We start from the raw sequence: 14,095 nt of genomic DNA, 5'->3' as shown, positions 1-14,095 counted from the left end.
TCCCCTGTCCCCTCAGGACGCTGCTCACCTGGAGGCAGGCCAGCCCGTGCAGCACGAGGCCGACGTGGTGGCGTTCCTGCAGGAGAGCGAGGGGCTCATCCGCCAGCTCCAGGTGGACGTGCAGATCCTCCGCGACGAGAACTACTACCAGCTGGAGGAGCTGGTGTTCAGGTGGGCTTGAGGAGCTTCCTCAGGGGCTGCACAGCCCCTCTGTGTGGGGCACATCCCCTCGGGGGCTGCACAGCCCCTCTGTGTGGTCACCGATTGTTGTGGTGTTTTGAGGGTTCGCAGGATGAAGTGAGTGATGAGAATTGACACCCAAGTGGTCAGAAGGCTGATATTTATATTATATTATATTATATTATATTATATTATATTATATTATATTATATTATATTATATTATATTATATTATATTATATTATATTATATTATATTATATTATATATATTATATATATATATTATACATACTATATTTATATACTATATTATACTATACTATATTTATACTATTACTTATACATACTATATTATTATACTATACTATACCATCTATACTTATATATTATACCATACTATACTATACTATATTATACCATACTATACTATACTATATTATACCATACTATACTATACTATATTATACCATATTATATTATACTATACTATACTATACTATACTATACTATATTATACTATACTATACCATACTATACCATACTATATTATACTATATTATACTATATCATATTATACTATACTATATTATACTATATTATATGAAAATAATACACTAAAACTATACTAAAGAAAGAGAAAGAAGACATCAAAAGCTTAGACAATAAAAACTCATGACTGACCAGAGAGTCTGACACAGCTGGACTAGGTTTGGTTATTAAGTTAAAACAATTCACATTAAACCAATCAAACTTGTTGGTAAGCAACCCCCAAACCACATTCCCAGCAATCAGATAATTATTGTTTACATTTTTTTTTCTGGGGTTTCTCAGCTTCTCAGGAGGAAAATCCTGGCAAAGGGATTTTTCAGAAAATATGGTGATTCACATGTCCATCTCCTTACCTGATATATGGTCACCTCCAGCTAGGTCTCATAAGCTCTTGGAGATTTATATTGCACCAAGATAGCTCAGCTACCTTAGAACGTATAAAATCAGCAGGATGGCTTCTGTGGGAGTGTTGAAAACAGAAAAGTTTTAATAAAAGGCAAAATAACCAAACTCTTCACAGAGAAAAACCAAGCCAGGTGCAAGAGGTTCTTGCTCCTGGTAAAACACCTCACAAAAGCCATTAGTTTCTTTGTTCTCTAAAAGCAATTAGTTTATTTCTTCTCTTTTTCTAGTAAATTGCTTAGGTGGAACTTTTTGGCTTCTGTCTAATTGGCCATCCTTAAGTTTGAGGTGAAGTCCCCCAGGTCCTGTGAGGTGTCTTTACCTAATCAAGGAGAGAAACTTCTGGGTTTTTTTTCCTTTTATTGGAGACCAAGGATAGTTTTGTCACTCTGTGACACATTCCCATCCTTACCCACTCCTTTTTTGCTCCCCCAGGACCATGAGGCTGAAGGACGAGCTGGTGACGCTGAGGTTGGAGTGCACCAACCTGTACAGGAAGGGCCATTTCTCCACCCTGGAGCTGGTGCCCACGTCCACGCTGAGCACCACACACCCCAAGGGCGAGTCCCTGACCAAGGGGCTCCACACCTCCTCGGCCTCCTGGTTCAGGAAGCCCATGACCAGGACGGAGCTGGTGGCCATCTCCTCCTCTGAAGATGAAGGCAGCCTTCGCTTCGTCTACGAGCTGCTGGCCTGGGTGGAGGAGATGCAGGTGAGGAGATGCTGGGCCAAACCTCCTGCCTGTGCTCAGGCTGATGGGGGAAGCTGCCCCCAGGCCTTCTCCTGCCTTTATCTGTGAATAATTGCTTTGGTGGCTTGTAGTTTTTGGAGATCTGAGACTTCTGTCTGGATCTGGGTTTTCTCTCTTGTGGTCTTCCTGGCCAGTTGGGACCATAGGAGCCTTTCAAAGCTGGAGATGGGTTTTCTCTCTTGTGATCCTGCTGGCCAGTGAGGATCACAGGAACCTTTCAAAGCTGGAGTTGGGTTTTCTCTCTTGTGATCCTGCTGGCCAGTGAGGATCACAGGAACCTTTCAGAGCTGGAGTTGGGTTTTCTCTCTTGTGATCCTGCTGGCCAGTGAGGATCACAGGAGCCTTTCAGAGCTGGATCTGGGTTTTCTCTCTTGGGGTCCTGCTGGTCTCTGGTCACCTTTCAAAGCTGGAAGCAGATCTGTGCTGATGCACTCACTTGGTCTTACGTGGGTGGGAAGCTTGGGTAGGATGTCCCAGAAATATTCAGAGTTGGAGCACTGGCTTAGGATCTTTTACCAGCACTGGGAGGTGTTTGCTCCCTCTGGGGTGACCTGGGAGGATCCTGGTGATCTTCCACCAAGACTGGGAGGTGTTTCTTCCCTCTGGGAGGATTCCTGGTGTCCCTTTGAGAGCAGAATGAGCAGTGCTGACCTGACCCTCTTGGTTTCAGATGAGGCTGGAGCGGGCAGAGTGGGGCACTGACCTGCCCAGTGTGGAATCCCAGCTGGAGACCCAGAGGCACATCCATGCCAGCGTGGAGGACCTGGGATCCAGCGTGAAGGAGGCCAGGATGTATGAGGTATGGTGGGGGACACCAGGCATGGGAAATGAGGGCTTTGGGATCAGCCCTTGTGGGTCACATTCCTGGGACAAAGAAGATTTTTAAGGATGGAGCTTCTGGGTTGATGCACTGAGCCATCCTCTCCACCCTCCCCTTCCTCAGGCAGAGCTGTGGAGGAAGATTTGGGGATGGGGTTCTGGATGATGCTGTCCTGTGGTGGGTAACAAGAACATTTCTCATCCTTCAGGGCAAAATGTCTCCGAATTTCCGCGCCAGCTACACAGAGACACTGGGCAAGCTGGAGACTCAGTACTGCAAACTGATGGTGAGCCTGGGGGCCCTCCCTGCTCCTAGGGTAGGGAGAGGGGGAAAAAACATCAGGAGGAATAATAACCCATTCTTGTGTCCAGGAAACCTCGAGCTTCAGGCTGAGGCACCTGCAGAGCCTGCACGGATTCGTGTCCAGGGCCACTGCTGAGCTGATCTGGCTGAATGAGAAGGAGGAGGAGGAACTGGCCTACGACTGGAGTGACAACAACCCCAACATTGCAGCCAAGAAGAATTACTTCTCGGTGAGTGCTGGGAGGGCAGGTGCTGCTTTTGGTCCTCTGTGGAGCCCTCAGCTCCCGACAGACCCAAAATCCTGAGGCTGGATGCTCCCTCCCAGCTCCCCGAGCTTGTTGTGCCTGAACAGAGCTGATGGAAGCTCTCCCCAGAGCAGGAAGTGAAATGAATGTGTGTGTTCAATTGAATTGCAATCAAAAAGGCATCAAAAGATGTATTTTTAGCATTATTTTAGAGCTCAAGGCGTCTTGAACTAGCGGGGGCGAGGGGGGTGAGTCTGAGCCAAAGAGGAAAATTGATTCCTCTTTACAGCAGTGTAAACAAATTCCCATCTTTCCACAATCACTGTGTGAAGCTGAAGAGGTCCCTGGGCAGGTTTCCAGTGCTTGTTTGGCACACTGGAGGCAGATTCCTGTTGGGAGCGGGGCTGTGGTGCCATGCTGGATTCCCTGGCATCCACTGGTACCTCCTTTAGAACTTCCACGCTGTGTTAGTTGGACACAGGGTCTGACTGGTGTCCCAGAGCTGAGATTTGAAGGCTTTCCCTCCTGCAGGAGCTGACAGCAGAGCTGGAAGAGAAGCAGGACATCTTCCGTTCCCTCCAGGACACGGCTGAGCTGCTCTCCCTGGAGAACCACCCTGCCAAGCAAACCGTGGAGGTGAGCAGGAGCTGTGGGGCTCCCAAGGGTCAAATCACCTCAGATGGAATTAAAAGACTCACTGCCTCGCCCCACAGTGCCTGATGAGGTGTTTTATGGTGGCAGGACATCAGTGCAGTGGCGGAGCTTTTTAATTTTGGGAAGTGGCCATTCCCAAATAATCGCCACCTCAAACTGGGACAGAAACACACAGGGAATGAGCCTGGCAGTGCTGTGGGGTTCCCAAGGATCAAATCACCTCAGATGGAATTAAAAGACTCACTGCCTCGCCCCACAGTGCCTGATGAGGTGTTTTATGGTGGCAGGACATCAGTGCAGTGGTGGAGTTTTTAATTTTGGGAAGTGGCCATTCCCAAATAACCGCCACCTCAAATTAAGACACCAACACACACAGAGCACGAGCCTGGCAGAGCTGTGGGGTTCCCAAGGATCAAATCACCTCAGATGGAATTAAAAGACTCACTGCTTCACCCCACAATGCCTTATGAAGTGTTTTGTGGTGTCAGGACGTCAGTGCAGTGATAGAGTTTTTAATTTTGGGAATTGGCCATTCCCGAATAATTGCCACCTCAAATCAAGACACAAACACACACAGAGCACGAGCCTGGCAGAGCTGTGGGGTTCCCAAGGATCAAATCACCTCAGATGGAATTAAAAGACTCAATGCCTCGCCCCACAGTGCCTGATGGAGTGTTTTGTGGTGTCAGGACATCAGTGCAGTGGTGGGGCTTTTTAATTTTGGGAAGCGGCCATTCCCAAATAATCGCCACCTCAAATCAAGACACAAACACACAGAGAATGAGCCTTTCCCACAGAGAGGCGATGCAGGGAATGGCCTTGGCTTCCAGGGACACCGTGGTGGTGAAGCAAAGGGCTGTGGGAACCTTTTCCATGGGGTAAAAGCAAAACTGTTCCTGCCTCTGGCACCATGGGTGACATGGGGACACTGAGGCAGGGTCTGCCATCTCCTGTGTCCAAACCCTCCTGGCTGCAGCCAGATTTTGGTCATTTCTGTCCCTCCCTCAGGCTCCTGTGTCCTTGCTGTGCCCCTCCTGGCTGTGAATTCCCTATTCCAGTGCTTTTTGCTGTGTTTTCCACAGGCCTACAGTGCTGCTGTGCACACCCAGTGGCAGTGGATCAAGCAGCTGTGCCTGTGCGTGGAGCAGCACGTCAAGGAGAACGCTGCCTATTTCCAGGTATTTGAGGCCAAATTCCCTCTGTCCCATCTGCTGAATCCCACTCCATGAGCTCCTCACACTGCTGTTGTCCTTGATGGAGAGGGAGGAAGGGATTTTTTTCCTCTGGGATATCTGTTAGCTGCTCTCTGGGCATTTCTAGGGGAAAAAGGGATCAACAGTTCCCTGTAGTTCTGCTCATCCAGCTGGGATGATCCTGCCCTAAATCCAGAGCAGTGTCAGGAGCTGCTGGCTGAGCCTTTGGGGTGCTCCTTGCCTGTCTCCAGGGGATTTATCCAGGTTCCTGTGACCCTTTTTGCCTTGGCAGTTCTTCAGCGACGCCCGGGAGTCGGAGACGTACCTGCGCAACCTGCAGGACTCCATCAAAAGGAAATATTCCTGCGACCACAACACGAGCCTGACACGGCTGGAGGACCTGCTGCAGGACTCCATGGTGGGTCCTCTGACACCCCAGCACCTGCTCTGCTCCACAGGGACACCTCTTTGCTCCCCAGGGAGAACTGAGCTCTTTATGCCCACAGCTTGGTGGGATGTGGTTTGTGTTCCGTGATGGGGTTCTTGGGTGAGGGAAGAGATGAGGATCTGACTCTGTGTTTCAGAAGGCTTGATTTATTGTTTTATGGTAAATATTACATTAAAGCTATGCTAAAAGAATAGAAGAAAAGGTTCTCATCAGAAGGCTGGCTAAGAATAGGATAGGAAAGAATGATAACAAAGATTTGTGGCTCGGAATCTGTGTCCGAGATCACTAATCACAGATCTACCTGTTGCATTCCACAGCAGCAGATAACCATTGTTTACATTTTGTTCTTGAGGCTTCTTAGTTTCTCAGGAGGAAAAATCCTAAGGAAAGGATTTTTCATAAAAGTTGTTTGCGACAGTGTTCCTTTGGTGTGTGTTCCACCTCAGGCAGTGATTTGCTTGCCCTTGGAGCTGCTGATTGAGCTGCAGCTGTGTGGTGGAGCTGGAGTTGGCCACTGTCATTCAGAGGCACCATCTGCCCTCTCTGTGTCCTCAGGGTGAGGAGCAGGCTGTGCAAGATCACAACCTGAGCTGCTCCTGCCCCAGCCATGCCCATCCTGCTCGAGTCCTGCTGACAAATGAGCCCTTAGGGTGCTCCTGCTTCTGCTTTGGAGCTGGTGCAGCAATGCCTGCTCTTTATCCAGCCCAAATCCTGTGCTAATCCATGCTGCTGGATGGGGGGAGAGCCAGGGCAGCCTGGCTGATCTCTGAGCACGTGGCCTGGCTTAGCTGAGCAGAGCAGAGCCCAGGCCGTGGCACTGTCACCTTTTTTGCCTGATTTGGCCTGAAAAAAACCAACCTAAAAGCAACCCCCAAGGAGCAAAGCATCAGCAGGGCCAGGGGAGGATTTGGGCTGTGGCTGAAGTGCTGAGCTGTGGTGGCAGGGCCAGGAGGGGACACTGAGGTGTGGAGGCAGGTGGTCACCAAGAAGGGCACAGCAAGGTGTCCCCAGTGGCTCTGGGGTGCCCTAACCGGGGGTGATGGGTGCATCAGCACTGGGGGCTCCCCCATCCTCTCTCAGGGTTCTCCTGGCCTGTCTCTGGTGCTGCCAGGACCTGGAGCAGCCAGGATCTGTGTTTGGGAGCCCTGGCACATCTGGGGTGGGAGAGGCTCTTCTGGGCAGCCAGAGAGTGGCCACAAACCCAGGGCTGGGGCAGCTGCCCTGAGCTCAGCTATATTACTCTTTCTTACCTGATAAGTTAAAGTTGTATTTCTTCCAATCATGCTCCCTGGGACAGGCACAGGTAGTTTATTTAATCATTTATTCTTTTATTTAAATTTTATTTAATTTGAATTTTTTTTAACCATTGAATTCTCCTCCACTGTCTTAGCACACTAACCAACCCCAGAGTACCAAGCATGAGGGAGAACCTTTTCTGGGATCCTTTTTTTTGAAACCTTTGCCACAGCCAGCAGGGGCTGAGCTGTCACTACTCGCACGAGCTGCCAGTGTTGTGATCTGCACATGTCTCCAGAGGCTGTTCCAGGGGAGCTTTGCCACCATTCCCCTCCTGGTTGGTGCCATCACCACACCCAGCAGGGATTTGTAGGAATAAAGTTTCCTCCTTGGGCAGATTTCTCCCCAAAGCCAGAGGCCTGTGCGATTGCTCCACCCTGAGCCCTTTCTCCTGAGATGTTTGATCCCCATAATTCATCATCTCCCATTCCAGCCATTGGTTTAAACACCTTTTCATCCTTTGCTTTAGAGAGGGAGCATGCTTCCCTGGGCTCTCCTGCAGGCAGCCAAACATCCCCAGCTTTGGGCTGGGCATTGTCCTGCTCTCAGCCCCTCACAGCTCCTGCGACTTTGTTTTGGTGGATGTTGTGTTCTCTCTCTTATTTTTACCCTTTTGAAAGAAAACATTTTCTTGTCCTACCAGCCAGAGAGGCAGAGGCGTGCATGTGGCTTTGCAGGGCAGTGGGAGTAGCAGTGATGCCCCATCCCATCTCCTGAGCCCTCTTCCCACCTCGGGAGCCTCCTGAGGTGTTTGCTCAGCCCTTGCAGGCCAGCACTGGGGTGGGGGCGAGCTGAGCAGCCTGGCACAGACCCTCCTTGAGCAGCCCATGCTCCTTGTCCCTGCCAGGATGAGAAGGAGCAGCTGATCCAGTCCAAGAGCTCCGTGGCCAGCCTGGTGGGACGCTCCAAGAGCATCGTCCAGCTGCGGCCCAGGAACCCAGAGCACGCCGTGAGGAGCACCATCCCCATCAAGGCTGTCTGTGACTACAGGCAGATCGAGGTGAGGGCTGCCAGGGTGCTGCTGGCACTTGGGAAGGGAAGGCAGGGACAAAGAGTGACACCTGGGGTGGTTTGGGATGAAAGCTGTAGGATTTGTCAATGGGAAGCAGGAGGGGGAAGGCAGGGGGAGGGAAACAGCAGGGGTGTTTTTCCTGGAGCACATTTCCACGTCTCAGATTTATTCTGGGCAGGAGCTGGAGGTCCTTTCCCCTTCCAAGGAGGATGGGCTTCATCATGCAGAGCCAAACAAGCCCGTGGGTGGCAGCCAGCTCCTCCCTGTGACTCCCCTGTCCCTTCCTGTCCCGGCACTGCCTGGCACCACCCCAGGCTGCTGCTCCATTAAAACACATCCATCTGTGCATTTCTGGGAGCTGGCTCAGCCCCAGGGCAGGGGCTGGCAGCAGGGACGGGCGTGCACAGCCCTGCTGCTGGTTTCTGATGGGTGCTGGTGCTGTTGCAGATCACCATCTGCAGGAACGACGAGTGTGTCCTGGAGGACAATTCCCAGAGGACCAAGTGGAAGGTGATCAGCCCCACAGGGAACGAGGCCATGGTGCCTTCTGTCTGCTTCCTGATCCCCCCACCCAACAAAGAGGCCATCGAGATGGCCAACAGGTAACTTGGGGACAGGGATGGTGGCTTGGGAGGGGACAGAGTTGGGGTGGGGATGGAGGTGTGGAAGTGGTTTGTGGTGAGGAGAGGAATCCTTCTGCAAACTCCACTGCAGAGACTGCTGCTGTAGCTTGCAAAATGAAAAAAATGACAAACTGGGAGGAGGGATCCCCTCAGGGATCTCTGGCACTGAACAGCAGGAGCATCACTCCCTGTGTGGTGCCAGACTGGGGTCACTGGAATGATGGGCTGCATTCTGCCAGGGATGGCTGGAGGATTAACAGGGTCAGGGCTGGGTTTGCTGGGCTGATGGAGCTGCTCCTTTCCCCTTGCAGGGTGGAGCAGCTGTACCAGAAGGTGATGGCTCTCTGGCACCAGCTGCACATGAACACCAAGAGCCTCATCTCCTGGAACTACCTGAGGAAGGACATAGCCCTGGTGCAGAGCTTCAGCATGGAAAAGGTACAGAGGAACTTCCCTGCCTGCTTCTGGGGTTCTGCTGCTCTCTTGTGTGGCCAGAGAGAGAGGGAAAATCAGGGAGTGGAGAAATCAAGGGTCTTTACACCTGGAACAGTGCACGCCATGAAAAGGGTCACAGTTTACAGCAGTGGGGAAAAGAGGAACAATTCACACCTTGAAAACCAAAGCTTGGGGATGCTGTGCAAAAGGATTGCAGCTTTTCCCAGTAAAAAGAGCATCAGGAGTTTGCTGCTGCTGAGAGATTGAGCATTTCATTAGGGAGTGAGCACAGCTTGAGGGGAGGCACAAGGATTTCTCTCCCCCTCTGGAAATACTCCTTGGGCAGATGAAGGCGGCTCAGCTGGTGCTCAGGACGTTGTTCCTGATGTTTGGACGTGCCTCTTTTTCCACTCGCAGCTGAGATCCTTGGCTCAGGGGGAGTGTCAGCAAGCGCTGAAGAGCCTGCAGGGCCACTACGAGGATTTCCTGCAGGACAGCCGCGACTCAGAGCTGTTCTCCGTGTCGGACCGGCTGCGCCTGCAGGAGGAAGTGGAGTCTTCCAAGGAACACATCCGGCAGCTGCTGGAGTCCATGGAGAACGGTGAGCCCCAAAGGGCCTGCTGCTTCCACCAGGAGCTGTGCGAGCTCATAAACAAAGGATTTATGGCATGGCTTCGTGCTCTCCTTTCCCTGAGCTGGCTGGTTGATGGTGTGAGCAGCTGCTCTCGTTATTCCTCCATCTATCCATGCAAGTGTTCGGCCTCTGTCCAGCACTGCTCCTGCAGAGAGGCCTTGGCTTTGCAGCTTCAGCTGAGCTGCTGAGCTGTGATGGTGTTCACTGGGGTCTGAGGATGAGGGAAGAGATGAGGATCTGACTCCATGTTTCGGAGGGCTTGATTTATTATTTTATGATATATATTATATTAAAACTATACTAAAAGAATAGAAGAAAGGATTTCATCAGAAGGCTGGCTAAGAATAGAAAAGGAAGGAATGATAACAAAAGCTCTGAGCCATCTGACTGTGATTGGCCATTAATTAGAAACAACCACATGAGACCAATCACAGATTTACCTGTTGCATTCCACAGCAGCAGATAATCAATGTTTACATTTTGTTCTTGAGGCCTCTCAGCTTCTCAGGAGGAAAAATCCTAAGGAAAGGATTTTCCATAAAAGATGTCTGTGACACTGAGTCCTCTTCCCCTTGTAGTGTTGGCAGAGGGGATGCATTCCAAGCAAGGAGCTCTTTTCTGCAGTTAGTCTTTGGGAAAATACACATGGTGGTGGCACTTGTGACACCATGAGTCCCACCAGGAGCGAGGACTTTGGTCCTGTGGCTGGACTCATTTCCAGAAGGAGATGATTTAGTGATGTAATTAAGGTGTTGATTTAATGATTCCATTGAGGTGTTTTCCTCAATGGAAAACATTCCAAACACCTTCCTTGGTGTCTCATTGAGGTGCTTTCCATCTGAGCAGAGATGCTCAGAGGCTCCAGGCATTCCAGCAGGTCCCGTTTGGGACAGCTCCTGACCAGCGGTGCTTGAGCTGCTGTTGTGTGTGTCTCTGCCTTGCAGAGGACAAGGATGAGACCGTGGCCAGGACGTACCTGTCCGAGCTGAGGAACGTCCGCCTGCGGCTGGAGGAGTGCGAGCAGCGGCTCGTGAGCCGCATCCAGGCCCCGAGCAGCGCCCGGGCAGACGCTGACACCATCCAGGAGAACACCCTGCGCATTGCAGAGCAGGAGGTCAGGCCCAAAAACAGCCGTGGCTCCTCTGTGTGGGCGAGGGGATCTCGGGGTTTGAGGGGATCTCGGGGTTTGAGGGGATCTCGGGGTCTGAGGGAATCTCGGGGTTTGAGGGGATCTCGGGGTCTGAGGGAATCTCGGGGTCTGAGGGAATCTCACCATGCAGAAGGCATCAGGGAAGCTCAGCAGGTGGACAGCCTGCTTAATTTCCTACCAGTTGCTTTGCCAAGGGCAATCCTGCCTTTTTACCCCTGCCTTTTTTTTTCCCTGCCTTTTTTTTTCCCTGCCTTTTTTTTTCCCCTGCCTTTTTTTTTTCCCTGCCTTTTTTTCCCCTGCCTTTTTTTTTCCCCTGACTTTTTTTTTTCCCTGCCTTTTTTTCCCCTGCCTTTTCCCCCCTGCCTTTTTCCCTGCCTGTTTCCCTGCCTTTTTCCCCGCCTTTTTTTTCTGCTGCCTTTTTCCCCTGCCTTTTTCCCTTTTTCCCTGCCTATTTCCCTGCCTTTTTCCCCGTCTTTTCCCCTTCCTTTTCCCCTTTCCTTTTCCCCTTTCCTTTTCCCCTTTCCTTTTCCCCTTTCCTTTTCCCCTTTCCTTTTCCCCTTTCCTTTTCCCCTTTCCTTTTCCCCTTTCCTTTTCCCCTTTCCTTTTCCCCTTTCCTTTTCCCCTTCCTTTTCCCCTTCCTTTTCCCCTTCCTTTTCCCCTTCCTTTTCCCCTTCCTTTTCCCCTTCCTTTTCCCCGTCTTTTCCCCGTCTTTTCCCCATCTTTTCCCCATCCTTTCCCCCTTCCTTTCCCCCTTCCTTTCCCCCTTCCTTTCCCCCTCTTTTCCTTCCCTTTTCCCCTCCCTGTTTCCCTGCCTGTTTCCCTTTTTCCCTGCCTTTTCCCTGCCTGTTTGGTCTCTCCTTTCTCATTGTCTCTCCCTGCCCTGCAGCGCACGCAGGAGGATCTGCAGCAGCTGCAGTCGGAGCTCAGGGTTGTGTCTGAGAGGTGCTACAGCTTCCTGGACAAAGCTCCTGCCGGGCCCAGCACGCCCCAGCTGCGCTCAGAGCTGGACCTGGTGGTGAACAAGATGGAGCAGACCCATGGGCTGTCTTCCATCTACCTGGAAAAGTGAGTTGGGGATGCGCCTCTGTTCCCAAACACCCTTTTGAGTGTTCCCTGTTCACTAAAGGCCTTATCCTGTCTTACCAACACACCTTGTGGTGGGTGTAACTGAATGCATCCCCTTCCAGATCTGTGCCACGCCTGGGATGTCACTGTGCTCTGTTTGATTTCACCAGGTTGAAGACGGTTGACATCATTATCCGCAGCACCCAGGGAGCAGAATCCCTGGTCAAGGGCTACGAGGTGAAGCTGAGCCAGGAGGAGGCTGTTCCTGCTGACCTGGCAGCCATTCACACCCACAGGGCGGCCCTGCAGGTTGGTGATGAAGAAGGTTTTGGCTGTCATTGTGTTGGGGGTGTTCTTGAGGTGGAAATAGGATGGGGGTGGAGAGGGTTGTTAGGGTTAAGAGTATGGATGTGTTTAGGACTAGGAGCAGTGTCTCTCCTTTTTTCTGCTGCATTTGGACTGTGGGACGTTTTTCTTGCCTTGGTACATTTTTAGAGGGTTTTGTGCTGCTGGTGTGAGAGCCCTGATTGCTTTGTGAGTGTAGAGGAGCTGCTGTGGTTTGTGTTTTGTCTGCAATCTGACCTGGGAGCGTGTTTCCCTTCATTCTACACCTCCCAGTTCTTTGCAGCTTAAGGAGAAGGGGAAAACAAACCCATTAACCCCTTCCCAGCTGTGTCACCTCTGTCTGGGAGGACATCCCTGCCTTGGTCCCTTCTGCTTTCGGTGACACTGACCCGGTGCTGCCTCCTTTTGCAGCAATGGCTCGGCGAGGTGAAGGACAAGGGCTCCGTGTTCTCCAGGCTGGAGGAGGAGATGGCGAGGGCGAAGGAGGTGGGGGAGCAGCTGTTCAGGCTGAGGCAGGAGCGCAGCATCGACCTGGAGCGCTTCCAGGAGAAGGGCAGCCAGCTGTGGGACCGCTGGCAGCGAGTCTGCGCCCAAATTGAGACCCGGTGAGAAACCTCCTTCCTCTTCTGCCACCTTTACCCTCACCCTTCAGCTGACACCTCGGGTCAGCCTTGGTTGGTGCAGGGGAAATTTTTCTGGCTGGGATTTCACCCTGGTGGTGGCATTTCACCCTCCCTTCTCCTCTTACCTGTGGTGTTTTTCTCTCAGCCACACGGAGCTGGAGAGCATCCAGGAGGTGCTGAGCGATTACCGGCAGTGCCACAGCGCCCTGATCCAGTGGATTGAGGAGATCACAGCCCAGCAGGAGCTGATGAAGCCCGGCCAGGCTGAGGACAGCCGGGTGCTGTCGGAGCAGCTCAGCCAGCAAACGGTGAGGCAGGAGCTCGTGATGTCTGCTTGCTGCCCTGGCCGTGTCACTTCTTGTCATTCTCTGAGCTTGGGAATATGAGAAGCAGCAGGGAAGAGGCTGCAGGCCTGAGCTGGGTGTCTGGGAAGTGGAGGAGCTCTGCTTGGCTCGAGGTGCAGATCAGGTCTTGCGTGAAAAATTGGAGAGTGTAAAGATTTTAACCAAAAGTGCAGGGATGTGAACCAGAATTTTGCTCACGTCCCCATGGCTGCTGTCATAGAATCCCAGAAAGGTTGGGTTGGAAGGGATCTCCAAGATCATCTTGTTTCCATCCTCCTGTTGTGAACAGGGACACCTTCCACTATTCCAGGTTGCTCCAACCTGACCCTGAACTCTTCCAGGGTCGTGGCATCCACAGCTTCTCTGGGCAACAACTCAGCTAATCTATTCTGACAACCATTTTTGCTTTGAATTCCCTTGAAGGCTTTGGCTGCAGAAATTGAGAAGAACCAAGCCAAGCTGGACCAGTGTCAGAAATTCTCCCAGCAATACTCGGCTGCTGTCAAGGTACAGCTCCTGGCTGGGCTGGGCTGGGCTGGGCTGGGCTGGGGCAGCCCTGGCAGAGTTTGCAGATCTCACAGGCTCCACATCTCCCCACCTTTCCAGGACTATGAGCTGCAGCTGATGACCTACAGGGCCTTCGTGGAGTCGCAGCAGAAGTCGCCCATGAAGCGCCGGCGGATGCTCTCCTCCTCAGATGCCATCACCCAGGAGGTAGGAACCCACCTCAGCTCAGCAGGGGGACATTCTGGGGGCTTCTTCCACGCCCAGCAAAACCACCCAGCAGCCTCTGTGAAAATGAGCTCCTTCCTGCTCAACTCTCTTGTATAAATAAAGTTTCCACCCTCGCTGTTTTTTCCAATAGCCAGAGAGGATGGCTTAGTGCCCTAAGCACCAGGTATGCCATACCTTGCCTCCTGGGAACCCCTGGGTCAAATCCAGCAGGGTCGGCTCAGCCCTCCAGCCTTGCTCGAGGTAAATAAACCAGAGCACCATGCAGTGTTGCTGTGTGTGCATCTTTG

At 51.8% G+C, this 14,095-nt stretch overlaps 1 protein-coding gene across 15 annotated transcripts in view; it reads left to right on the top strand.

The window, feature by feature from the left end:
• The window catches only part of MACF1 (microtubule actin crosslinking factor 1), a 155,106-nt gene that overhangs the window by 55,738 nt on the left and 85,273 nt on the right, over positions 1 to 14,095 (top strand). For 14 of the 15 annotated variants that reach the window (XM_064731792.1, XM_064731793.1, XM_064731784.1 and 11 more), the window contains 19 exons: positions 17 to 171; positions 1,568 to 1,844; positions 2,554 to 2,682; positions 2,912 to 2,989; positions 3,075 to 3,236; positions 3,783 to 3,887; positions 4,988 to 5,083; positions 5,391 to 5,516; positions 7,690 to 7,842; positions 8,302 to 8,456; positions 8,789 to 8,915; positions 9,330 to 9,513; positions 10,491 to 10,660; positions 11,583 to 11,761; positions 11,932 to 12,070; positions 12,518 to 12,711; positions 12,875 to 13,037; positions 13,497 to 13,580; positions 13,680 to 13,787. In XM_064731792.1, coding sequence (XP_064587862.1) covers positions 17 to 171; positions 1,568 to 1,844; positions 2,554 to 2,682; positions 2,912 to 2,989; positions 3,075 to 3,236; positions 3,783 to 3,887; positions 4,988 to 5,083; positions 5,391 to 5,516; positions 7,690 to 7,842; positions 8,302 to 8,456; positions 8,789 to 8,915; positions 9,330 to 9,513; positions 10,491 to 10,660; positions 11,583 to 11,761; positions 11,932 to 12,070; positions 12,518 to 12,711; positions 12,875 to 13,037; positions 13,497 to 13,580; positions 13,680 to 13,787 — 2,784 coding nt within the window. Of the gene's footprint in view, positions 1 to 16; positions 172 to 1,567; positions 1,845 to 2,553; positions 2,683 to 2,911; positions 2,990 to 3,074; positions 3,237 to 3,782; positions 3,888 to 4,987; positions 5,084 to 5,390; positions 5,517 to 7,689; positions 7,843 to 8,301; positions 8,457 to 8,788; positions 8,916 to 9,329; positions 9,514 to 10,490; positions 10,661 to 11,582; positions 11,762 to 11,931; positions 12,071 to 12,517; positions 12,712 to 12,874; positions 13,038 to 13,496; positions 13,581 to 13,679; positions 13,788 to 13,938; positions 14,049 to 14,095 lie in introns of those variants that run through there. The other variant, XM_064731789.1, reaches the window with a different exon arrangement.

Source organism: Zonotrichia leucophrys, chromosome 23 (genome assembly GCF_028769735.1).
Source record: "Zonotrichia leucophrys gambelii isolate GWCS_2022_RI chromosome 23, RI_Zleu_2.0, whole genome shotgun sequence".
Taxonomy (NCBI): Eukaryota; Metazoa; Chordata; class Aves; order Passeriformes; family Passerellidae; genus Zonotrichia; species Zonotrichia leucophrys.
Note: the sequence above shows the minus strand (reverse complement) of the source record. Positions and strands in the feature narration are given on the sequence as shown.